This window comes from Cucurbita pepo, chromosome 2 (assembly GCF_057944985.1).
Source record: "Cucurbita pepo subsp. pepo isolate OVF chromosome 2, ASM5794498v1, whole genome shotgun sequence".
Taxonomy (NCBI): Eukaryota; Viridiplantae; Streptophyta; class Magnoliopsida; order Cucurbitales; family Cucurbitaceae; genus Cucurbita; species Cucurbita pepo.
In genome coordinates this window covers 13,775,591-13,799,419 of record NC_141799.1, presented here as the reverse complement: position 1 = coordinate 13,799,419, position 23,829 = coordinate 13,775,591, and the positions used below count along the sequence as shown (strand labels likewise).

Genomic DNA, 23,829 nt, shown 5'->3' with positions numbered 1-23,829 from the left:
CAAATTAAAATATGTATAACATAATTTTTCCTATAAGTTGGCAATCTAATGTCTAGGCTTGAATGTGTTACCAAATATATATAGGATAACGCTAACAAATATAATATAAATATAATATACTCGTGTTATTTATTTAATGTATTGTTTCTAAATCAGTATCTCGTATTAAATACATATAACATAATACTTGATAATTATTTTAATTGGTTTGAGTATAAGCTCCTCTAACTTTGTTTATAAACCCATGATCATTTCATAAATTAGTCAATGTGGGACTCCCTCCCTATTTCGTTATTCGTAGAGATAATCTTAGTAGCAATTTGTAGCACTCCTAAATAACGAACGACATAGGGCGTGGGTAATGAGATCGTGCGGGAGAGGAAACACTCTATTTTTAGCTGTTGTGAGCCTTCTTTGAGAGTACATTTCGGGACATGGGTCAATTTGAGTTATCGCTTACGGGCTTTAGTTAACGACATTTGTGGTTGAGGGAGACTCGTCGAAGAAGATTGAGTAGTTTGACGTGGTTTGATTTTCTCGTCGCTCTCATTGGTTCAAAGAAGGTTGAGTCGTTCGATGTGGTTTGGTTCAGTCGTCACTCTTATTGGGTTGAAAAAGATCGAGTCGTTCGACGTGGTTTGGTTCACCCGTCGCTCTCATTAAGTCAAAGAAGATTGAGTCGTTGAACATAGTGCGGCCCATTAAGTATGAGATTATACGGCCCAACTTAAGTATGAGATATACGGCCCAACTTAAGTATGAGATTACGGCCCAACTAAGTATAAGATTATACGGCCCATTAAGTCAGTTTCCCCAAACCTTAGAATGGGCCATGGACCTTTGGGCCTCGGATTTCTGAAACCCTAAATCTGGCACTCCTTATTCCTTACTCGCTCTCCATTTGACAACGCCGTTCGCATTCGGGTCATCTCTCTTCTTCTCGCAGCCGCCCGAAAATGGTGATCTTTCCTCTCGTCTATGCTTATTTCTGTTCATCTGCTTCGCTCTTCGTATCTATGATGCATTTTGTCACTCTTGGTTTTTCTGTTAATGCACTTACCTATGTGTCGATTCATACTAGGGTTCATGGCCGAGTTTCTGTTGTATCCAATCAATAACTTGCTTTCTGTGCTTTCTGTATGCTAGAGTTCTCCAATTATTTGATTGAATGTTTGAATGCTAAAGTTATTCCTGCTGTTGAGGATAGTATTATTGGATATTTGGCGAAAACTTTTAGAATAATTGAACTAAGAATCTGGTGCTGATAAGAATTCGGATCAGGTTCCTTCAGTTGTATAAGTTCGACTATTCGGCCATGATCATGGTCACTCAACTTTGATTCTCTACGCTTGTACTGAAAAATGTTATGGTCGGGTACTTCTATTCCGTGTCGTCTTATGTGTTCTGACGTTCATTCATTGTCTGGATGGTTCTCCTTCCCATTTAGTTCACATTATTTCAAGCATTCCTGAAGTGAATGGATGGTATAGATTTATCGTTTTTGCAGTTGATGTTCTCATAAACTGTTCCGTGTCTTGAATGGGTTGATGAACTTGATGAATACCATTGTTTTTGAAAAAGAACAGTATGGCTGAAATTCCCTCTTGTGTATTGTTTTGGACAGCCGAAGCAAATCCACGAGATAAAAGACTTTCTTCTCACTGCAAGAAGAAAGGATGCCCGTTCTGTCAAAATCAAGAGGAGCAAAGATGTAGTTAAGTTTAAGGTTCGCTGCTCGAAGTACCTTTACACGCTCTGCGTGTTCGACTCTGAGAAGGCAGACAAATTGAAGCAGTCTCTTCCACCAGGTAATCTTTTTGGTTCTTACCCAATTTATAACAGTATATTCTCGAGTTCGTCTGATTGATTTCGGAACTGTACTATTAAATTGTGGCATTTCATTATTCAGCAAGAAAGAACAGCCATAGAGTAATAGACTGTTCTTGTTACATTTCTACATAGAATTCAAATTTGTGCTTAATTTTGTTCTTCAACTTGTTTCCATTACAACACAGATGTTTGGTTTAATTTCTTGTAGGTTTGAGCGTGCAAGATCTTTGAAGAAGTAGGGAGTCATTTTCTGAGATGGGTATGAAAAAAATTCAGGAGCTGAAGGAGAAGTTTATCATTTCTTTTGTATTCGCGTCATGCTGGATGTTTTAATTATGAAGTGATCCCCATTTTTGTCATCATATGCTAGAGATATTGGAGTTGGTTTTCCCTTTTAGTGTTTCTTAAATTTTATGAACTCTTTCAGATTATGAACACTCGAGATTTCTAGTTCAATCAAATCACCATTGGCTCGTTTGCTCCTTTATTTTCCTCGATTCTATTTGACCTTAAACTTCCTATGAACAGTTTTGCTTACAGAATTATTAAATTTGTTGGTGGTTTTAGTTGGAAGTTATGGCATTATGAAGGATGTTGATGGGAGTACTCTCTCTCTCTCTCTCGGCTTGTCGATTGTTGTATCGTCTTCGGTATCTTTACTTGTTGAAATTTATGCTATCAAACCTTAGAATTAATCATTAATAAGTTGGCATTCTCGTATATTTATTTTTTTTAAGAAATAAGTTTTAAGAATTAATCATTAATAAGTTGAAATTTATGCTATCAAACCTTAGATTATGTTCAATAAATAATCTAAAAAGTTTACAATATATAGATAAAAACGAGTATCTTATCTTAGTAACATTATTGATATGCTTTATTTCATAATGTAACGTATCAGTCTTGTTCTCTAAGTGTTTATGTATCTTAGCTTAGTAACATTATTGATATGCTTTATAACAAATATTATAACAAATGATAGTTTCGAGAAAATAATAATGTAATTTGGTAATAATAAGTAGTTTTAAAAATTAAAATTTTATCTATGATAAAAATTTATAAATAATTTCTAGGAGATTATTTACGATATTTAATCTATATAATAAATAATATTTATAATGAAGGTGTAGAAATTATTTCTAAGATTTTAAAATTATATGGATTAAATTATAATTTATCCAAAGTAACCAAATATATAAGTTAAGTTTAATGTATATATTTTTTGTGACTAAATAAAAAATTTGCAATGGAGTCCTTATTTTCCAACGGAATTACAATTCGGCCACGTTGTTTCATCTTAATTACATTCCGCTCTCACTATATAAACCTGCTCGACCTGCAACTTTTTACTCGTTTTCCTTTCTCCATTCCTCTCTCCCTGCTTTTATTTTGGCCTCTCTCGGTCATCTTCTGGGGACGAACTCAACCGACTTGTACAGACTCGTTAAGCTTTCTCCGATCCTCACTCGTCTTGGTTTATGAGGTTTTAATCGTTTTCCGTTTCTCTATCTCTCTCTCTTAACTCTTTGATGTTTCTCTCGTTAGGCCTGGCCGACGATTTCGATTCATAGATTTCGTTCATGGATCTGTTTGCTTTTGTGTGTCGGTCACTTGTGATTTCAGATTTCAGGTTTTTTGTAGCAAAATTTTGTCCCGGTTGTGTTTTGTCTTGATTTTTAATTTGTACTTGATCCTTTTTTCTTTTTCTTTTTTAAGTTGTTTCTGATATTTTATCGATCTTCTGGTTTCATCGCCTTTTGTCATTAATGTATCGAATTTTTGGATTTTATTTTGGTATCGTGGATCTGGTTTATAGGTTTATTTGGACGAAAAAGTTCTAATACCTAATTAGGGTTTAATCTTCAAATCACGTTTTTTTTCTTCTCTTTATTAGATAAAAACATACAATTTTTTTAATAGCTAATTCCGTTCCCGTTCAGCTTCTGATTGTAACTAATTTGTGAGTTGGATAAACGTTTCCTAGGTGTGATGTAGACAGATGTTGAAGTTTTTTCACGCAAGTCAGAATAGATATTTCCATGAGTTACATTTTTTTGAAATTTTTTTATTGAAGAAGCGCCTTTCTCGATTTACTCCCTCCCCCAAACAATAAGCGTGCTTATTCACATGATCTGTGATTATTCCGTAAAATTTAGTACACTTTTGCTATGGACTTTGTAGTCTAACTCATTATTTTTTCTTTTGTGGATTTTTTTTGTACATGCAGCTCGAAGGAGAAACCCACTCTTGGGTAAGCCAGGTTCTACTATTATTATCTTCTACCTTTTGTATTCTTTATATGGAATTAGTTTCTAGTTAATTTTTTATGTGGTATAGCTGATTTTTACTATCTCATAACTGTTTATCATTTTCTCTTTTAGTATTAGACCGTGATTTTCTCAATTGTTCCAGATGAATGGGTTTGTATGGTTATTTATGATAGGTTAAGTGGGGTATTGTACTGTGGTTAGGAGCTGGTCAGTTAATATTGTCTGCACCTGCAGTCACTGAGATAGATAAAAAAATAGGTTACGTGGGTGTTCCCCTTCCTCTTATCTTAGTAAAATCTCTAAGAAATGAAGAAATGGATTCTCACACCTCGATGGTTACCTTACAGTATTTCCCATAATGTTTGTTCTATTTTTTACTTGGTCTAAGGGTGTAAATGTCAATGAATCTATTTTACATTTAATCAATGCAATGGATTGTACCATCCCATTCTTGGTCAGTAGGCTATGTTTATTCTTACTACTGCTGGCTTCAGTTGATGTTGGTTTTCTCACTTACTTCGATAGTTACTATTTTAGAGTAATAAATTTTGTTTTTCACTCTGAAAAAATAGAGAACAATTATACATTTTTCTCTGTCTGCTATTTGTGGTTATGCTATTTCCATTCTTAAAGAATTGTAGCTTTAACAGCAGGCCCATTTGCTCTGAAAATCCTGTTCCTGTTTAAATTATTAGTGTATGATGCTATTAAATAGTTCATGAACGTTTTGTTTTCTTCACATACATCATTTTGGCATTCTGCCATCGGCAAACTGACTACTACTTACATCCCCCGTGATCGTTTGACTTGGCAGTGGCACGCGGATTAAGACCCGCAAACGGAATATTACGATACCACTGGACCCTGCGTCTTTTTCTGATGCAGTGGTCCAGATTTATCTGGATAATGCTGGTGATTTGGTAATTTCTGTACCGTCATTCATGATTGAAAAAATAGTTTTCAGCGTAGATTTGACTAACAATTTTATAATGCGATGGTGATTTTCTTGTACAGGAACTTATTGCCAGAAATATCGAGTCTTCAGAACTTGACTTCTCAAGATACGGGGACACCTTCTTCGAGGTAGTCATTTTGATGGTGTTATACACTCACTTTCCATACGGTGATGTTGTCTAATGTGAAACACTATTGAGGATCTTTCACTTCTCTTTGAGTTTTGATAACAAGATTGTCATCTTGACTACGTATTCTGTCCATTATTTTATGTCATTTTAAAGTTATCTTCATTGCTGATTGAAATTTTAATGTTTTCTCTAATTCATTCCTGAAGCAACGTTTTGTAATATTGATTGAACTGCATGCAAGTGACTAGTTTTCCCATTATACAGTACGAATTTCAATTACACTATGGTAGGAACGGTTAACCCATAAATTTTTCATTTTAGCTTGATGTATATACGTAATATATGTAGAACTTGCTGGAAAAGTAAAAAAATTTGCGGGTATATGGAGCAAGCAATAGAACTAGAATTATTAATATTTGAGAAATAGTTTGTCTTTTTGCTGAAGCGGTCTATCTTTTTGTTGTAAGATTGTCTTTTAACATGTGTATATGCATGAAACTTGTTCTTCCCCGACATCTGATCGTTTTCAACGAGCTAAATGCTTCTGTATTTTTTTTTAATTATAGAGCTGCAGTTATCCGTGAAGTGTTGGGCAGGGATTGCTCATTCCCCTTTTTGCATGAAAGTTTTGTTTCTAATAAAATACAAATTGTACAGCATTGCAGTAATTAAATTTCCTATTGCATCGTTAAGGAAGTTCAGCTAATTTGTATCTGATTTCCACCAACATATGTTGTACTGCCAGGTTATTTTCACTGGTGGACGCACACAGCCTGGAACAACAAAACCTGATGAAGGAGAGCGCCATCCATACTCTATATTAGACTGTGAACCTAAACGTGAAGCCATTCTACCATCTGTTATCTACATACAGAAAATTTTGAGGCGGAGGCCATTTCTCATAAAATATCTTGAAAATGTTATGCGAAGGTTCCTGCAGTCACTTGAGTTTTTTGAGGAAAATGAAAGAAAAAAACTTGCTATTTTCACTGCCCTTGCCTTCTCACAGAAGCTGTCGGGCCTGCCTCCCGAGACTGTTTTTCAGCCATTGCTTAAAGATAATCTTGTGGCCAAAGGGCTAGTTCTTTCATTTATAACTGACTTCTTCAAGGAGTATCTCATGGATAATAGCCTTGATGATTTGATTTCCATCCTGAAGAGGGGCAAAGTGGAAGACAATCTTCTGGAGTTCTTTCCTTCTGCTAAGCGGTCTGCTGAAGGATTTTCTGAGCATTTCACGTTAGTATATTTTTTACTTCGCGTATTTTGTTGAAGAGTATGTTTTATTTTCTTATTTATTGAATTATTATTTTCATACCATTTTTTTTTACAGACTTGATATAGTAGTGGTAATCTAAGTTGCAAATATTATGATTTTATTGTTTTCTTGAATATTAGAATCATTTCTCTATTTTTGTGCCGGCATGACTTAATTTTTCAGGAAGGAAGGGCTGGTGCCCTTGGTAGAATACAACGCAAAGAAAATGTTTGATGTGAAGCTAAGTGAAATGAAATCCGCTTTAACAACCCAGATAGCCGAGGAAACTGACATTGCTGAAGTCATAGAAAGTGTGAAACTTCGAATGAGAGATGCCAATTTACCCGATATTGAGGTTGTTCGAATTTTGTGGGATGTCATAATGGATGCTGTTCAGTGGTCTGGAAAGAACCAACAACAGAATGCTAATTCAGCCCTTCGTCAGGTAACTTTAATCATACACTTGCATCTTGCTCGCTTGTTCGAATTTTCTGAGCCCCTAGGTGGCCCTGTGTTTGAACCTTGATTAACTCAGCTATACGTTTGATGAGTAAGTTTTTGGGGCCAAGAGGAATTGGGTTCGGAGAGGGAAGAAAAGGGCAATGAAAGGGAAAGGGGAAGTTCCCTTGTTTCATACCCCTTTTACCCTTACTTTTTCCACTAGGCCAACCGTTAATGATAATTGAATAGCTTACCAAAGACAAACAGCCACAAAATTCACTTCATCCATCTACCTCTAAAACCCTTTCTTGGCCAAAACATAATCTGATAAGAAATTTCAGTTCACTTTGTCATTCTCACAGTCCAAGTTTCAATGAAAGAAAAAAAAAACCCTTGGCCTCTTAGCTTCGGAGTAATCTACCACCTCTGAAGCCACCAAAGTAGCATATATGATTTGTCTCCCTCCCGCAAATGGAGATTGAATATTCTCAATAGATTCTGGGAGTGCATGTCTTAGACTGTCAAGGACTTGCGCTAAAATCTTATGTCTGTTGTCTCTTGATTTTGGTTACTCTCAAGTTGGAGTTTCAGTTTCTGTTATAAAATTTTGATTTAGGCATGTAATCCCCTTTTTTCTTAACTCTTCTAAGGTTCAGGCTCATTTCTGTGTTCCCTCTGGATTCCTTCAAATATGGAAACTTTAGTCTGGGTGTGGAGAGGAGTGTTTATGTTAGTTTTGTTAGACTAGCTGTTTAGGGATTGACCTTGTTATTTATTTTCTATGCCCAACTAACATAAAGTACTTGAGCCATTGTTGTTCCTTGACATATTTCTCATATCTAGAGTGTATTTCCACATAAATTTTACAATTTAAAAGCTGTTCCTTGAAATATAGACAGAAGATGTTGAAGTATTGACCTTTTCTTTTCACTCAGGTGAAAACTTGGGCAGAATTGTTGAATACCTTCTGCAGCACAGGGAAGCTTGAGCTGGAACTTATCTACAAAGTTCAGATGCAATGCTATGAGGATGCTAAGCTGATGAAGCTTTTCCCCGAAATTGTTAGGTCTCTGTACGACCAGGATGTACTGGCTGAGGACACCATACTCTTTTGGTTCCGTAAAGGAACAAACCCTAAGGGCAGGTATGCATGTCATCTCTGCATAGACCACTGTTCTAACTTCTGTTCATATAGAGCTATTCTTGATTGATCTTTGTTTTGTTATTTATGAATCCGGCTGTGTATTTGTACTTGACTCTGCAATTGTGTAAATGGCAACATAACAGGCAGAGCTTCGTGAAGGCACTGGAACCTTTTGTGAATTGGCTGGAAGAGGCTGAAGAAGAGGAGTGAGAGTTATAGGTGGAAAGTGATTTATGGTGTTGCATTCCACTGAAATCCATCTAATATCATCATCTATTTTCTGAGATGCAACTCGGAATTGTTATTGCCTTTTTAAGTTTTGTGGTGTGTTTATGTACCAATAATGATGACTGATTTAGTAGCAATAATTATTGTAACGTTATACTCTACTACGACTTTGGTCATGCAATCTTTTGCTCTACTCTGTTTGAGGTGATATTTTTGTTATTTCTCTTGATAAAAATGTACTGAAAAGACTTGGTAGTATCTTGAATGATTTATCTACTTTTATTTTACTTTTATGATGTTATCTTCAACTGTTTTGAAGAATCAGCTTTGCATTGTTCTTAATAGACAGACATTCAATTATCATCGCTAGTGGCTGATTCCTAATTTGGCTCATGCTGGAATTTGAGCAACAGGTCGGTTGTGCTTGAGTGGTTTGTTTATCCAACTGTTGTATGAATGCTACAATATTATTCCGCAGTATGAGATGAGGAATTATGCATGTTATGTATCCAAGGTTACATGTGTCACAATCGCGATTTCTAGGCAGCGAATTTGGCAATTGTGCGGCACTCACTCTCAGTACTGAGTGGGTGAAGCCTACTTCGAATTACGTTGCCTACGGTCAGGCAACGTGAGTACAAACCTCGGGTCTCGATATCAACAGAAGATTTTAGAAAGCGGGGGGAGAGGTTTTGAAAAGAGAGAATTTGAAATTGGTGTTATGCGAATGTAAGCAAAAAAGGCAACGACTTACTGCATATAACTATCGGGTAGGGAGAAGTTGAAAACTAGTCGTATCTCTTATAGTACATTTTGAGGCATTCTGTCTACTAGTACATTTTGAGACATTTCTGTCTACTAGCCGTAGCCATGACTGTCTACTAGTACATTTTGAGGCATTTTTGTCTACTAGCCGTAGCCATGACATCGCCGAAACGTATACTCTTAAAGAAAATAAGAAAGAAATAATACAACATGAAAGTGGTAAAAAAAAACAATAAAGAAAGCAATAAAGTAAAGGCAAAAGTTTCGGCATGAACATGCCTTGGACAAGCATGACCGTGACACTATGCATGCATGTATATTAGAAAATAGATGATATTAGATCAGTTTATCAACTTATAAACTTGGTTAATTTTCAGTCCTTGGGATGTGGTTCATTTTAATTTGCCTATAAGTTTTGGATGTTTTTGTTTTATTTGCTAGATATTTCAGGTAACAGAATACAACGGTTTGTGGTTTTAAAAGTTCAAATTTGGAGCAAAAACCTACTCGAAGAACCTTATACTATTATCAACTAATCAAAATGGTACGTTATTATAATGAAATCTTTTATACGAACCTTACACAAAAGAATCAACTAATCTATTTGATTTTCACTAAATATAACGGTATTGTATACTCTCTTATGTATGGCAGCCTGAAGAGATGACATTTTATGTGTAGTGAACTTGTGCTTGTAGGAGTCTAAACAATTAAACATGTGTCTATGGTTAATTCAAGCACTCAAGCACTCAACTCTACTAACTCTAAGGGTTCTTGTCATATTCTCGTATGTCTAGATACAGAAAGTAAACTAAGATGAACCTCTACTATATTGATCTTCAAAGTCATACAAAGTATGCTAATTTAAATGAGTTAATAGAGACAAACTCAATAAGCACAAGGTGGACAAGGTTACTTAAGCACAAGGTGGAGTTTATATTCCTGCTTAGGATATATACATACTTGAACCTTCAAGGATAAGGTTCTTGAATGAATAACAATAAATTTCATTGAAAAGATAAGCATACTTGGAATAAACTTGCAAAACATGAACTAAACTAGAACTTGAATTCAACAAAAACTAAACTAATAAGAAATACAAGAAAGTCACAGTAAAGATGATGTAATGAATCACACTATTTAGATAACACATAATTACATTTATTTCCACTCAAATAATACAGAGTTTTATTGTTCCTTTAACCACACACCAACTTCAAATGACAATGACATACATTAAGAGTGACATTTTAATTATGGGTTACCGAAACAACAAGACATGCCTGATAGATTCTCCTTAGATGGCTTCGACCAATATTTCGCCCCCTTTTTGCTCATCGTTTACCTTCATTCCAAGAAGCAAGTCAAAAGTATTGGTTAATTAATACCACAAGCTGATAGCAAACAAAACAAATGGGGAGCAAAGAGAGAGAGAGAGAGAGAGAGAGAGAGAGAGAGAGAGAGAGAGAGAGAGAGAGAGAGAGAGAGAGAGAGAGAGAGAGAGAGAGAGGCAAGAAGATTTAAGATTGAAAATAGATGAGAAAAGGAGTGTCAATAAGAGAAAAGGAGTGTCAATAAGACATACGAAAGGAAGGAGTGTTCATTCTTGCTTGCCACTTTTCTCATCGGAACCTTTCAAGAAGCGGAGGAACCAGTAAGCAGAGGATTTAGGGTGGCGAGTTAGGCCATTCTTGTAGTCCACATACACCAATCCAAATCGTTTGGTGTAGCCTTGAGCCCACTCAAAGTTGTCCACTAATGACCATGCAAAGTAACCCCTAACATCTACTCCATCCCTGTGCAAAAAATCCCATATCAGCACCAAAATAACTCATCATTCAGTGTAGCAGTCTGCTACTGACAAACAAACTATCTCCGTTTGGTCCAATTTTCAAAATTCTAACACAAATGAGATTAAATAAAAATAAGAGAAGAACTAAATTAGTCACTCTTTAAAAGTATACGAACCAAAATAGATATTTTTGAATTATTTCGACTAAAATATATAGAGATTAAAAGAATAGGGACTAGAATAGACATTTTAAAAATAAACTAGAGATGAAATTTATTCCGAGTTTAAGGACTGAAAGAGAATATTTGGAAGGTTAAGAAGCCAAAACAAAAGGTTTGAAAGTTAGAAACCAAAACGAGATTGAGTAGGAAAGTTAAGGAACAACTAATTTTAAAGAAATAAAAGTTAACCCCTCGTATCTGAACGCCAGTACGGTTCAAGAATGAAAGAGGCTATACGAGAGTAAAACTTGAACAAAAGGTAAATGCTAATGTGTTTAAAAAAAACTCGGTTTCAGAACCTCCTAAATCAATAACAATGTCATCTCTATTGATTAAGAAAACATTTTGAAAGAAAGAAATGTATGCAGCCAACCTGATTGCATTAGATATTTCAGCCAGATAACTCTTGAAATAACCAACTCTCATTTTGTCATCAAGCATCTCATGTAGTGGGCAAGTTTCATCTTCTTCATCATCCACACCTGAAATCGGAAATAAAATATTGCATGGCCAGCAAGGTTCAAGTTTTCATCACTTTAAGGATAAATTCCAGAAATATTAATCAATTCGTCATTCAAAATACATAATCCCTCCGTTTTAAGATTCTGCAATTGCCAGTTTGATTGAACAAATTGAGAAGACCACTGCATAACTGGGTTCAAAATGGTTCACACTCATGGAAAAGCATTAATCCACGGGGAAGTGCCAAGTATACCTCGAATTATAGGAGAGTTATTCTGTAATTCCATTATCTTTTATATTTCAATATATTTGGGTGATCACATGGTTGGTTGAAAAAATAAACTACAATTTTCCTTCCATCAGGGAAGTTCATCGCATTCCAATAATGTTAGAAGGCTTTCAGTGCACATACCATTCTCAGTTATGATGATAATTGGATTCTTATATTTCTGTTTTACGTAGTTTAGAAGCTTTCGGAGGCCCCAAGGAACAACGTAAAGCCATTCTGATGCCGCCTGCATATAAATTTCACAGCAAAATGAAGGTCATAGCTTACACAGATGCCTACTGAAAATGCCTTTATTGCAGTAGAAGTACAAGTGTGGTTGTATATACTGTGATGTGTGAGAGAGAGAGAGCCATACCTTCTCGCCGATCAGCTCACCATCTTCCCATTGAACTGATAATAACAGAAACGTTAAGCATAATCCTTGTTCTAAAACAGGGAGAGAGAGAGAGATTGGGATTTACCAATTCTTTCCATCTTTTGTGATTTGTAGAAATCATTGTGATCAGAGGTCTCTTGTACATCAGCAATAAACCTCGATGTGTAGTGATTCAGACCCACAAAGTCCACACTATTCGTAATCAACTCCTTTTCTTCATCAGTGAATTTCGGAAGGTTATCTCCAAGTTCTTCATGCATAACTTCAGGGTAATCGCCATAAAATATTGGGTTCATGTACCTATTCCAATATTAATAGCTCAACTACTAAATAATTATGCTAGGAAGGGACTTCGAGCAACTCTGGAAGTCCTTTTTTATTTTTAAAGAACAGTAAAGGGTTTTCTATAGTTAACTCTGGAAGTCCTTTTTTATAATCACTAGTATACAATGAAATGTATATTGACGCTTGTTCATGAGGGGGCTGAAAGGAGATAGACATTACAAAATGGTATATCTTTTCCCTGTCCCCAACAATAGTAAAGATGCCACAAGAGTCCAGAACTTACCACCCAAAATGAAAATCAAGGCGTCTAGATGCAGCAGTCCTGTCTTCAACTTTATTTGAATTAGGTTCTGCCCATTCACAATCTACAGATATACCTATTTGTCCTCCCTGTTGTGCCTGGAAAAGGACGAGAGTAGAAAATACCAAACATATTTCATGTGATTACACACGCAATACGAAATAAATTTTAATTTCTTGTTTGGTGTGTGAGGGTGCATGATTGGCCAGAATCTTCTCCAAACATATTCCTTTGTTTTTTAATTGGTAACTTGAGTTTTTCAACTAACTCTAGAATTATGAAATTATGTGTTGCTTCACAATCTATCATCACAACTACCACCTGATTATGAATCTTCAACATGGTGTGTCATGAAGTGAAGTCCACAACCCAAATTGAGGACTACTCTACCAAATTAGTCAACGCCAGATGCTCCCTTAAGGTTAAATCTTGGTTCTCCAAGTCTATAGAGAATCTTTGAAAGTTTACACAAGGCCGAAAACGCTTAAATTGGGGGGGGGGGGGGGGGGGGGGGCGCAAAACAAATCTAAATTGAGGATCAAGTGTACACTGCATATTGACAAGGACGAAGAGAGATTCAAATATTTAAATCGTGTACTCATCAGAAGATATAAAAATGAAAACACAATAGGAGGGTCCTTAGTGAAGACAGGTTTGGATAGCATACCTTGTACTTCTTCCGATAAATGGATACAGCAGTTGCATGGGCCAAGATTTGGTGGTGTGAAGTCAAATATTGTTCAACTGATGGATTTTCCCGTCTTCCTGGAGCAAAGATACCAATTCCATGTCCATTCACGGATGTTTGAAGAGGCTCATTAATGGTAATCCAGTTCTTCACTCTATCACCAAAACTTGCAAAACAAGTTTCTGCGTAGATTGCGAAGTAATTTCTGTTTGTTCGCCAAGGAAGTTATAAAACAGGTGGTCAACATGGAACTTGCAAAATGATTTACAGATATATGAGATTTAAATGATTATACAACATATAGAAAAAAAGACAAATGATTGAAAAGTATTGATGGTTGAAAGATATCATTTGAAGTCATCATAAAAAATAGTAAAGTAGACCCTAAACTATGTTGGTTTTTTGGTTGTTGAGGTTAACAAACATGCTCAGTGTAGATGTCAGGTTAACAAACATAAAACATGACCGGGAAAACAAAAAGAAATCTCAAGGTGTTCAACTAACATTGTCACGGTGCTTACTAAAGAAACTCACAGTCAAATTAGGTGCTTACTAAGTTTTCTTTACAGATTCTTGTTCTTTTTTGGGTTGCCTTAGTGCTCCTTTTGTATTCGTTTGGTTCTTGGTTCTTTTTTCACTCCATGCAGAGTTTGTGTCCTCAAACATTAGACCCTTTTCATTTCTTGATGAAAAAATGTAGTTGCCAATAGACTTGTATTGATCATTAAGAAGACCATTGAGCAAAATTAGAGAACAAGATCGAGATGCTTATCTCGTGTGAAATATGACTACGCCAACCAATTTTCACTCAAGGATTTCCACAGATTGAAGAAATGCACTGGAGGTATTATTCAAAGACGACAATATATATATTTAAGAATTAAAAAAAAGCTATATTAAGTTTTAAATAAAGCCTCCTTTTTCATTTATTGCTCAGATTGAGTTGATGGTGTTTTCTCTCCCTCCCTCTCTCTTTGGAGATGAAGATGCAAAGGTTATAGGATGTTTTGTTAAGTCTGTAAGATGGAATTTAGTTTCACCATGTACGTTGGGCACATACATAGGTAAACACACACACACACAAAAGGAGACGTCAGTAAGGGAATTTGAATCTGAGTTTAGCTTTTATACCCTAGCCTACATTTGATAGATATGAGGGATAATTTATTCCAGATTGCAACTTTGTTAATCCCACTAGTTGAAACATTAAAATTACACTAGATATTGAAACACTTTTCAAGCTATACTTCAACTCCAAACGAAGTTCATACAATCTCAAACTTATAAAACCTTTCCCTCTCCTCTGCACAACCCAAACACGCTAGAAAAAACTTACGACTTTGCTACTCCAACCTACAAGAACCCGAGCTTTATACACACATGTAAACCAAATACCAGTAAGAGAATCATATACTATTCATTAAAATTTTTTTGCAGAAGACAGTGCATTTTGAAATTAACATAGTTGTTCAGACCACATAGTTCCCAAGCAAAGAACTTACACAATTTCTTTATTTAGCCACCCTCCAATTGCCTCTTGAAGATGCAAAGGAAGATCCCAATGATACAATGTTACATAAGGCTGAATGCCTGCAAAAAAATAACTAAAATCCGTCAGCAATTTTCCCCCCTAACTGAGCTAAAAAATGAAATTGATAGGAAGAGATTTTTACCCTTTTCAAGAAGTGCATTGATTAGGTTATTGTAATAACTAATCCCTTCAACATTGACTTTGGTCCCCAAACCATCTGAAAGAGGAAAAAGATCATCAGTAGACATTGCAATAAAACAGCAAAGAGACTTTAAATTTGTATAATTTCTGCATCCTTAGAATGGTCGTGATGCTAAGAATCGAAAACAACAGAATGTGGGTGGTTTAAAAGGCCAGTAAAAATAACAAGACGGAAATAACCAAGGGAGAGAAAATAATATAACTACAAAAATTCTTCAAGAGGATTGGAGGAAATAGAGGGAAAACAGGACAAAAACAAGAGAAAAAGAAGATGGCTTTTCTTTTAATAACTAGGGTATTGGAGGGCCTCACTCCTTTTCATTACATCAACGAAAAGTTTCCTTTCTTGTTTAAAATGAAAAGCTTTGCTCTCCTTAAAAAAACAAAGAATATATATGTTCTCTTTAAAATGAAAAGCTTTGTTTTTTTTTTCTTCCTTTTTGAGGTTTAAATGTACATCTACAATATCGAGGGGGTGCCACATGCAGATATATTCCTTTGATATTAGCCAAAATGCAGTGAAGATATTACAAAGCACATACCAGGAAATATGCGGGACCATGATATTGAAAAGCGGTAAGCTCCAAATCCCAATTTTGCTATTAGTTCAACATCTTCCTAAACGTACACAAAGTAATAAATAATAAATAATGTAATTATTCTATTAAAAAAATTAAAATAAAGAACCTGCCAATGTAGCCGTATAAAGAAAATATGAGATTTAAATATGTAATCTGTTTCCTTTTTATAAGAAACAGTCCAAATGAAGCATGACCAGATACAAAATGCGCAGGAAGGGGGATGAGGGGTATCAAAACCGCCGTAGGGAAGCCTACAACATTCCTTCTAGTTGGTATGGATAAAAAAATTAGTGAGTGGTTGCAGTAAGCCCTATCCTCAACACTGCAATTGGAGGAAGTAAGATGGACAACGATAAGGAAGTAGAACACCTGTCTTCCTCTATTTGCAAAAGTTTCTGTTTCTTTTTTAATCCAAAATGATAAGACCTTTATTGGCTTATAATGAAATCATATTAGCCTTTTCATCCAAATGGCTACCTAAGATAACATCATGGTAGTATTCAGTGGTGCCTCTAGAAAACATCAATGCAACACAAATCTAATATCTCAAGGAGAACGGTTCAACTAGCTGAGCGAATGAAAATGGTGACAAGGTGGAAGACTTGAGAAATTGATCGTTTTTTTTTTTCTTGTAGGAGGAGCCTCAAGGTAGGGTGTCATTTGGTTGATTGGAAATTACTCTTATTCATGTGGGTGCTCTCAGCATTGGTATTATAGAAATAGGAACTCTTCTTCTTAAGTCGACTATTATGGATATACTCTCAAAACATCAAGGCTCCTTCGCAATGTGTTTAAGTGGTAAATACGAGGCTATGCAGGAAAATAGAGCAAATATCTGATTTTAGGAAAACCCTTACACTTTGTTGAACCCTTGGTTCTTGAGCATCCCTTTCCAGTTCTCCACTTGCCATTAAATTTCAACTTCCAAATCTATGAAGGATTCTTGAAACATGAAGATAACCGTTGGAAATTGAATTAAGGAACTTGTTCCCTTGAGAGAGAAACATAAGGAAGGGGCTGTCAGACTCTTACACTGGACCTGGATGCCGTAATCATCACCTAAGAGACGAGATGAAATCTAAAAGCCCCAGGCACATTGTTACGTAAATCTCTTTTAGTTCCACCTCAATGTCTCCTTAAGCACCCGAGGAAGAGTATTCGAAGAAACATGAAAAGGTAAAATTGCCTAGACCAAATTTTTCTCCTTGTTCCTTGCCCTCAAAGTATCAAAACACAACACAAAGTTAGGTAACGTACATTAATTAATCCTTGGAAAATTATATTAAATTTAAAATTTGAATTTTTTTAAAGCAATTTTCATATTATAAACAAAGCACCAAAGAAACAGTAACTTCAACTTTTGATTAAATATTTAGAAGGGAGAGCTACTCATACATTGGATTTGTATAATGAAGAAAGGATTTAACTTAAATCTTGGACTTAACTAGCAGAAACAATCTCTAAGAAGGCAAGAAGTAAGAGCTCAGAATTGCAAAATTAGGTGACCATGAACAACAATCAAAGGCACAAATTTTCTTTTTATATAAGGAAATTAAATAATTGGTGAACACTCTTAAGAGTGAAGTTGACCAACCTCGTATCTGTGATATTGATCCACAGCTACATCGCCATTGCCACCATCAATAATATTTCCTGCAAACATGGTAGAAACAGAATAAGTTTAACCACAAGAAAATAAACTTAGCTATCTGGTTAGAGAAATTTCAAGGGATGACCGAACTTCAAGATTAAAGATCAATGGCTACCCTTAATATGTGAAAATTCATCCCAGATGCTAGGACCTCTACCTCCCTCCTTGGCAGCTCCTTCAACCTGAAAAATCAAATTTATGATTTTTTAATTATCTATAGTGAGATTTTTCTATTACTATTTCTGATTTAGTTAATTAACTAATTAATAAAAGTATAAGTAAGAGAACAATTTTGATTCCAACATTTTATTAAACCGGTGCAATGCATGCTAAAGGAATGTGATATTCTTCACAAATAATGATTTTATATATTTTAATATATTACTTTGATTTTAGAAACGATCTCAAGCCCACAGACGTGAGAGACGAAACGTTTGATCTTCTTGCAAGTTCAGTATAGAATCCTTTAATCATTGACCTCTTTATATTCTTAATCAGCCTTTCACATCAAAGGGATGGCCACAAACTGATTTAATAACCAATGTTTGTATTATTCAACCATATTAATCAATGTGCTCACTGCAATCACCAAAGCACTCCCTTGGCGAAACTAGTCAATGCTCACATGCGTTGCACTTTTATCTTAACGTTTGAAAATAATTGTTGATGGTAAATTTTAAAAAAATTCCACAAATATAAAAAGAGAAGTTAACGTATTTCAAAATTATACTAATAATTAAATTTTCAAATAAAGTATATTATTCTTCATCATAATTGCTTTTTCTATAAGAAAATTACAAAAATACAAATAAAATATTATCATAAAAGAAGTAAAATGAAAGTATACAAACAAAATATATAATGAGAGAAGTGAAAGGTTTAAATATACTGTAAAATTTAAGTAAATAACATTTTTATGAAAATAATTGACTATCATTAAGACGATGATTCAGATCCCTCACCCTAAGTATTGTCTTTGGAGTAAAACTGATTATTACGGCTATAATTAATCATAAATTTACGTTAATTAATTACTACACATCTTGATTACTTTTCTCTTAGTTGATCAATGATTTATAAGTTTAAAAAATAAAGTTCTATTTAAAATTATTTTTAATAGATATTTGGAATTATTTTTTTAAAAATATATTATATTTGTAATTATTATTGGAAAAATAAATCTGAAAAAATATTCAGAAAATGAAAGCATATGAAAGTAGTGATAAAAGAGGAAATCAAACTTTCTCACTGTTGAGGACTTATAAAATCTAGCTCCTATCGTATAGCTGAAAGGAAATTAAGCAACGCCTAACATAGAAACAGTACGATTTGGAAGGAGGATATACTCTGTGAATGAAAACCACGCAAATTTCCATTTTACAGATCGGAGGTAGCAAGAAAGAGCCGATCGGCGAAAGGTATATTTATCAAATTCGAATCGAGATTTATAAAAGAGGAAGAAACGAACAATCAGAGATCAGGAAAATCAGAACGCCTCAGGAGTCGCAATGAAGCTCAGAAATCGAAAATAACAAAAACGAATCGAAAAGGTTAAAACCAATAAAAATACTTAAAACATCGCGATTCATGCAATCGATTCATTCAAATTAAATCATCCAAACAGAACAAATTCCAAAATACAAGAGATAAACGAATAGCGCAAAACGAAATCACAAGGCGAAAGTAACGATAAAATAAATGAGCATGCAGACATTGAAGAAAATGCAAGCTATTGTTGACATTGTTGTTCTTGAACAAGTAAAAAGGAACCTGATAAGCGGAAGTGGCAACGCCAAAGAAGAAGTCTGGAGGAAAATCATCGCGAGATAGTGGTTTAGCGTTGGGGCCATCTGCATCCTCTCGATGATGCTCCAACAACTCCTTCTTCGGCATTTTCGTTTCAGTGAATTTATCTAATGGATCAGTGAGGGGAAATGAGATCGGGAATTGCAGAGAAAACTAGTTGACAGGTATTTATAGTCCAAGAACTGCCAGCCGGTAATCTTCAGAGATATATAGATTTAAATAATAATAATATTATTATTAATAAAAAAGCTGAGTCTTAAATGGTTGCGTTAGCTGGAAATTGTGACGTGGAATATAACATTTCGGAATTGGAAAATTAATTTTTTTAGGATAAATCATAAAAATAATACCCATCAAACTTTTATTCTTCATTAAAGTTTAAATTTTAATAAATTGCTTTATTCTCTCTAATCTTTTTAAAATAGCTTTATTTTCACAAAACTTTAAATTTTACTTTTTAAAGCAAATTTTTAAAAATTTATTAAAAAATTAAATAGAAATTCAAAATTATGAACTGTCATCAAATATACAAATATTTCCTTGGCCCGTAAGTCCTTACACAAGGTTAGAATTCTAGCTCTTCCAGAGTGGTATCTCACTGATGGCTCGGGCCCCTGGGAAGGGAGCCTTCTTCGCGCCTCCACCTAAGCTGCGCAAGAAAGGCCCAAAGCCAATCCTAGAAACAGTGAAGCTTCATAGGGTCTTCCTGTCCAGGTGCAGATAGTCCGCATCTTCACAGACATGTCTATTTCACCAAGCCTCTCTCCAAGACAGTGCCCAAATCGTTATGCCTTTTGTACGGGTCGAAACTTATCCGACAAGGAATTTTGCTTCCTTAGGAGTTTGTAAATCAAAAGAAAAAAAAAAAAAAAAACATGATGGATTAAAGGAACAAAAGTTATTTTTTAATAAAAGAAATTAATTGAAATTTTATGCTTAATAATTCTGTCTTTTCTTTTTTTTTAATAAATAATCTAATCTACAAAAAAAAAAAAAAAAAAAAAAAAAAAAAAAAAAACTACAAAATTACAGAGACGTATTAAATATTTAAAAAAAAAATATAAATCTAAAAGTTTAGATAGATGCCACGTAAGCCATCAAAGCTATGACAAAATTGAAGAGGTGTCCAAAGTTTGGACACGTAAGATTGAAAATAAAGAATAGAATAAATGATTAGGTAGGGGATGATGACACGTGGCGTTGATCTTTTCCACTTATTTGCCAACTTTTTTTTTTTTTTTTTTTTTTTTGTAACTACTCCATCTTATATTTCATTACAATTTGTCGGGTTCCTTTAAGTTCATGTATTTTAAAATTTAAACAAAAAAAAAAAATTATTTTAATAATATAACGTTACCTAAACGAATAAAATGACTCCATAATTATTAATTTCGTGTGACGGTTAGAATTTAACAAATTCTATCAGATATCAATCAATTATAAAATTAACGAATTCTATAATTTAAATTTATAAAATTGTCCATCAATCGAGACCAAACGAATTTAATAATCTTATTTTTTCTCTTTTTATTATTTTTTTTTTGTCATTAAATCGCGAAACTTTAATTTGTAACAATTTTATTTAATTTCGATAACAATTTTACCCTTAAACTTTAATAAATAATAATTGGGTTTAATATTGCGAGAAATTGTATAAATTTAATCTCTAATTTTTAAAATTTTAAGAATATTTTAGTTGAAGATGAATTTAAAAAAATTTGTTTAAAAAATAATTTATTATTTTAAAATTGTGGTATCACTCTTTTACATTTTATTTAGGTTTAAAATTAGTTTTAAAATAAAAAATTATTAGAATATTATAAATAAATAAATAAATAAACATGACCATAGACGAAGATTAAGATGATAGCTTAGATTTATTATTATTTTTTTTTGTAAAAAAAAAAAAAGTATTTTTAAATTTAATATTTGAATTAAAATAATTATGAGAGAGCAAAAACCCTGGTTTGTTGTTTCACTTCTCGGTTAGCCGCCGCACCTTAAACCTCCGCATCGATCTCCATTTCGCATTGTTTCATTCGAAGATTTCGAGGTAAGTGCTCAAATTTTTCTCTATTCTTGGTTTTTTTGTTTTGTGTTGTCGATTTGTTTCTTCTAGTTTGATCGAAGATTGTATATCGAAGATGTTGTCCCTGAATTCATTGCTTTGATTGGCAGTGAAGTTCATGGTGATGCAAATTGAGAGCATCACCATTTCCATTCGCACTGAGAAGTCTTTTGGTGTTTGAGAAGATCGCGAGTGCCATTACAGAATGTGGAGGTCGCTTGTGGCGGTTAGAGCTTCTCTATTGAGAGCTTCTCGGAGCGTAACCCGATACTCGGACGTGCCCTTATCCGACTCTGTAGTTCAGTTGCGACACTCGAGCACGTCGATCGCGGTTCCTGGATCCTGTTTCTTCAGAAGCTCTAGGTATTTTTCTCAACATTATTCTAGTTCTTCGGATTCTGAGTCGTCAGAGAATTTTAAATCGGTTTCAGCGGAAACGGTGGAGATTGGTGAAGGTGGTGATACGCAGGTTGAGAGCTATGTTGCTAGCGAAGATGTTCATGAGTTTGATGGGGAGTCTGTGGGTATTGAGGGAAATAGTGATCTCTTAGAGGAAAATATTGTAGTTTCTGCTGGGAATGGGGAAGAAGGGGAGGTTTGTGAGGTCAATGTAGAACAGCTAGAAAGTGTGCTATCTTTGATTCAGAGTACCGTTGATGGGTCATTTGAATCAAGTCTTGACGAAATGGGATTGAAGCTTCATGAGGATTTTATTTTGAAGGTGTTCGAAACCCCACATATTTTGGGTGAGAATTTGATTCGGTTTTTCCGCTGGGCTCTGAACAGTGATCCAGAGTTCAAAGTAACTACTCGTGTTGTAGATGTTCTTGTTCACTTGGTTTGCAGTGATCTTCGGCAAAGAAATGCTTATTCTTTGTGGGGTTTGATTAAAGAAATTGGTGAAAAGCAGAATGGTTTGTTGAATGCTGAGATTCTTAATCAGTTGATAGCATTTTTTTCAAAGTTGGGAAAAGGGAAAGCTGCTCTGGAAGTGCTCGACAGTTTTGAGAGTTTGGGCTGTGTTCCTAATGCCGAGTCGTACTATTTTACCGTAGAAGCGCTTTGCAGGCGCCTTTCTTATGATTGGGCTTGGCCAATCTGCAAGAAAATGCTTGATGCTGGAAGCTTGCCTGAAAGTAATAGAGTTGGTAAGATCATATCATGGTTTTGTAAGGGAAACAAATCCAAAGATGCCCATTCAGTTTACTTACTGGCAAAGGAAAAACGTCTGAACCTACCTCAGTCTTCTGTGAATTTCTTGATTAGTTCTCTCTGTCGAGACGACGAAACTGTTGAATTGGCTGTGGAAATGTTGAATGATTTTTCGAAGGAGGAGCGGAAACATGCCATTAAACCATACATGGTGGTCATCCGCAGTTTGTGCAGGAACAAAAATGCAAGCAAAGCAAAAACTCTACTTCTAAAGATGATTGCTGAAGGACCACCTCCAGGAAATGCAGCTTTCAACACTGTTATTAATGGATATTCGAAAGCTGGTGATTTAGAGGAGGCAATGGAGCTGATAAAACTGATGGAGAGTAGAGGGCTAAAGCCGGATGTTTACAGTTACACCGTCGTTATCAGTGGTTACGCAAATGGCGGTCAAATGAAGGAGGCGTACAAAGTCTTGGATGAGGCAAAGAAGAAGCACACTAAATTATGTGCTGTAACCTACCACACACTTGTACGCAGTCACTGCAAACTTGAAGAGTACGACGCTGCGTTGAAGTTACTGAGTGAGATGAAAGACTTCGGAGTGCAGCCGAACGCAGATGAGTACAACAAGTTGATCCAATCTCTTTGCTTGAAGGCTTTAGATTGGAGAACTGCAACGAAGTTGCTTGAAGAAATGGAGGCAAATGGTTTGCATCTTAACGGCATTACCAGGGGTCTTATACGAGCAGTTCAGGATCTGGAAGAGGAAGAATTAAGCACTGCGGCTTAAGCACAACCAAATGGAGGCTCTTCCAGTAATTCGACCAAATGGAAGCCTATTCTAGTATTTCTCCTTCACGCGTAATACCTGTTTTTTTTCTGGGTGATATTAGATGATATTGCTAATAATTGGCACTGTCTTGTTCTATCCTGTTTCCAGTTATGTGAACGAAATTTTGTATTTCAGAAGGAAAACCCAAACCCTTTAATTCTTTATGTTAGACATAATTCTTGCTCTTAGATTGAATAATCTTCTTGTAGAGAGATGAGACTGCATTATGTTTTGATCAAGAGAATTTCCCAAGAATGGCTAGGTTGACAGTAGAGTTAAAAGAAAAGAAAAGGCGAGTATTCTAAGCCTGATTCTTAATCAATCAGCTGAGCTTTGCCACGATCAACTCGATCAAAGGATTCGATGTCAGTGGCAGATTCTACAATAACTTGCTCAAGTAAGTAAAAGCTGGGCTGTATATTGATTATGGAAAATGGAGTTCTTTGGATAGAAAATAGCGATTGGTTGGAGTCTGGATATGTTGGAGTCTGGATATGTGATGTCCCACATTGGTTGGGAGGAGAACAAATCATCATTTATAAGGGTGTGGAAACCTTCCCGGGACATTG

The 23,829-nt window shown here is 35.0% G+C and overlaps 4 protein-coding genes across 4 annotated transcripts; 3 read left to right on the top strand and 1 right to left on the bottom strand.

Annotated features, from left to right (window-relative positions):
• Positions 1 to 804: 804 nt before the first annotated feature.
• LOC111788732 (large ribosomal subunit protein eL38z/eL38y) lies at positions 805 to 2,317 on the top strand. Its single transcript, XM_023669195.2, has 3 exons — positions 805 to 959; positions 1,625 to 1,808; positions 2,039 to 2,317. The coding sequence occupies exons 1-3, from the start codon at positions 957 to 959 to the stop codon at positions 2,059 to 2,061; spliced, it is 210 nt and encodes a 69-aa protein (XP_023524963.1). The 5' UTR covers positions 805 to 956; the 3' UTR covers positions 2,062 to 2,317.
• An 844-nt stretch (positions 2,318 to 3,161) lies between these two features.
• LOC111788731 (uncharacterized) lies at positions 3,162 to 8,549 on the top strand. The gene is made up of 8 exons (XM_023669194.2): positions 3,162 to 3,313; positions 4,058 to 4,081; positions 4,915 to 5,020; positions 5,115 to 5,183; positions 5,931 to 6,424; positions 6,627 to 6,888; positions 7,820 to 8,028; positions 8,172 to 8,549. The coding sequence occupies exons 1-8, from the start codon at positions 3,309 to 3,311 to the stop codon at positions 8,236 to 8,238; spliced, it is 1,236 nt and encodes a 411-aa protein (XP_023524962.1). The 5' UTR covers positions 3,162 to 3,308; the 3' UTR covers positions 8,239 to 8,549.
• A 1,591-nt stretch (positions 8,550 to 10,140) lies between these two features.
• Positions 10,141 to 19,372, bottom strand: BGLU42 (beta glucosidase 42). Its single transcript, XM_087121106.1, has 14 exons — positions 19,170 to 19,372; positions 17,515 to 17,581; positions 17,343 to 17,401; positions 15,710 to 15,785; positions 15,109 to 15,183; positions 14,938 to 15,025; positions 13,415 to 13,640; positions 12,730 to 12,845; positions 12,247 to 12,461; positions 12,141 to 12,175; positions 11,909 to 12,011; positions 11,408 to 11,516; positions 10,607 to 10,817; positions 10,141 to 10,366 (listed from the first exon to the last, which is right to left on the bottom strand). Exons 1-13 carry the CDS (start codon positions 19,290 to 19,292, stop codon positions 10,622 to 10,624), a joined length of 1,488 nt encoding a protein of 495 aa, XP_086977232.1. The 5' UTR covers positions 19,293 to 19,372; the 3' UTR covers positions 10,141 to 10,366; positions 10,607 to 10,621.
• Positions 19,373 to 21,110: 1,738 nt separating this feature from the next.
• On the top strand, positions 21,111 to 23,448 carry LOC111788853 (Tetratricopeptide repeat (TPR)-like superfamily protein). The gene is made up of 2 exons (XM_023669408.2): positions 21,111 to 21,258; positions 21,384 to 23,448. The coding sequence occupies exon 2, from the start codon at positions 21,479 to 21,481 to the stop codon at positions 23,216 to 23,218; it is 1,740 nt and encodes a 579-aa protein (XP_023525176.2). The 5' UTR covers positions 21,111 to 21,258; positions 21,384 to 21,478; the 3' UTR covers positions 23,219 to 23,448.
• Positions 23,449 to 23,829: the final 381 nt, after the last annotated feature.

Coding starts and splice junctions, on each gene's coding strand:
- LOC111788853 (XM_023669408.2), top strand. CDS start 21,479: ATGTGGAGGTCGCTTGTGGCGGTTAGAGCTTCTCTATTGAGAGCTTCT.
- BGLU42 (XM_087121106.1), bottom strand. CDS start 19,292: ATGCCGAAGAAGGAGTTGTTGGAGCATCATCGAGAGGATGCAGATGGC. Junction 13,641..14,937: donor TGGCTAAATAAAGAAATTGT/GTAAGTTCTTTG, acceptor GCGAACAAACAG/AAATTACTTCGCAATCTACG. Junction 12,176..12,246: donor ACAAAAGATGGAAAGAATTG/GTAAATCCCAAT, acceptor TGTTATTATCAG/TTCAATGGGAAGATGGTGAG.
- LOC111788731 (XM_023669194.2), top strand. Junction 5,021..5,114: donor TGGATAATGCTGGTGATTTG/GTAATTTCTGTA, acceptor TTTCTTGTACAG/GAACTTATTGCCAGAAATAT. Junction 8,029..8,171: donor GGAACAAACCCTAAGGGCAG/GTATGCATGTCA, acceptor GCAACATAACAG/GCAGAGCTTCGTGAAGGCAC.
- LOC111788732 (XM_023669195.2), top strand. Junction 1,809..2,038: donor GAAGCAGTCTCTTCCACCAG/GTAATCTTTTTG, acceptor AATTTCTTGTAG/GTTTGAGCGTGCAAGATCTT.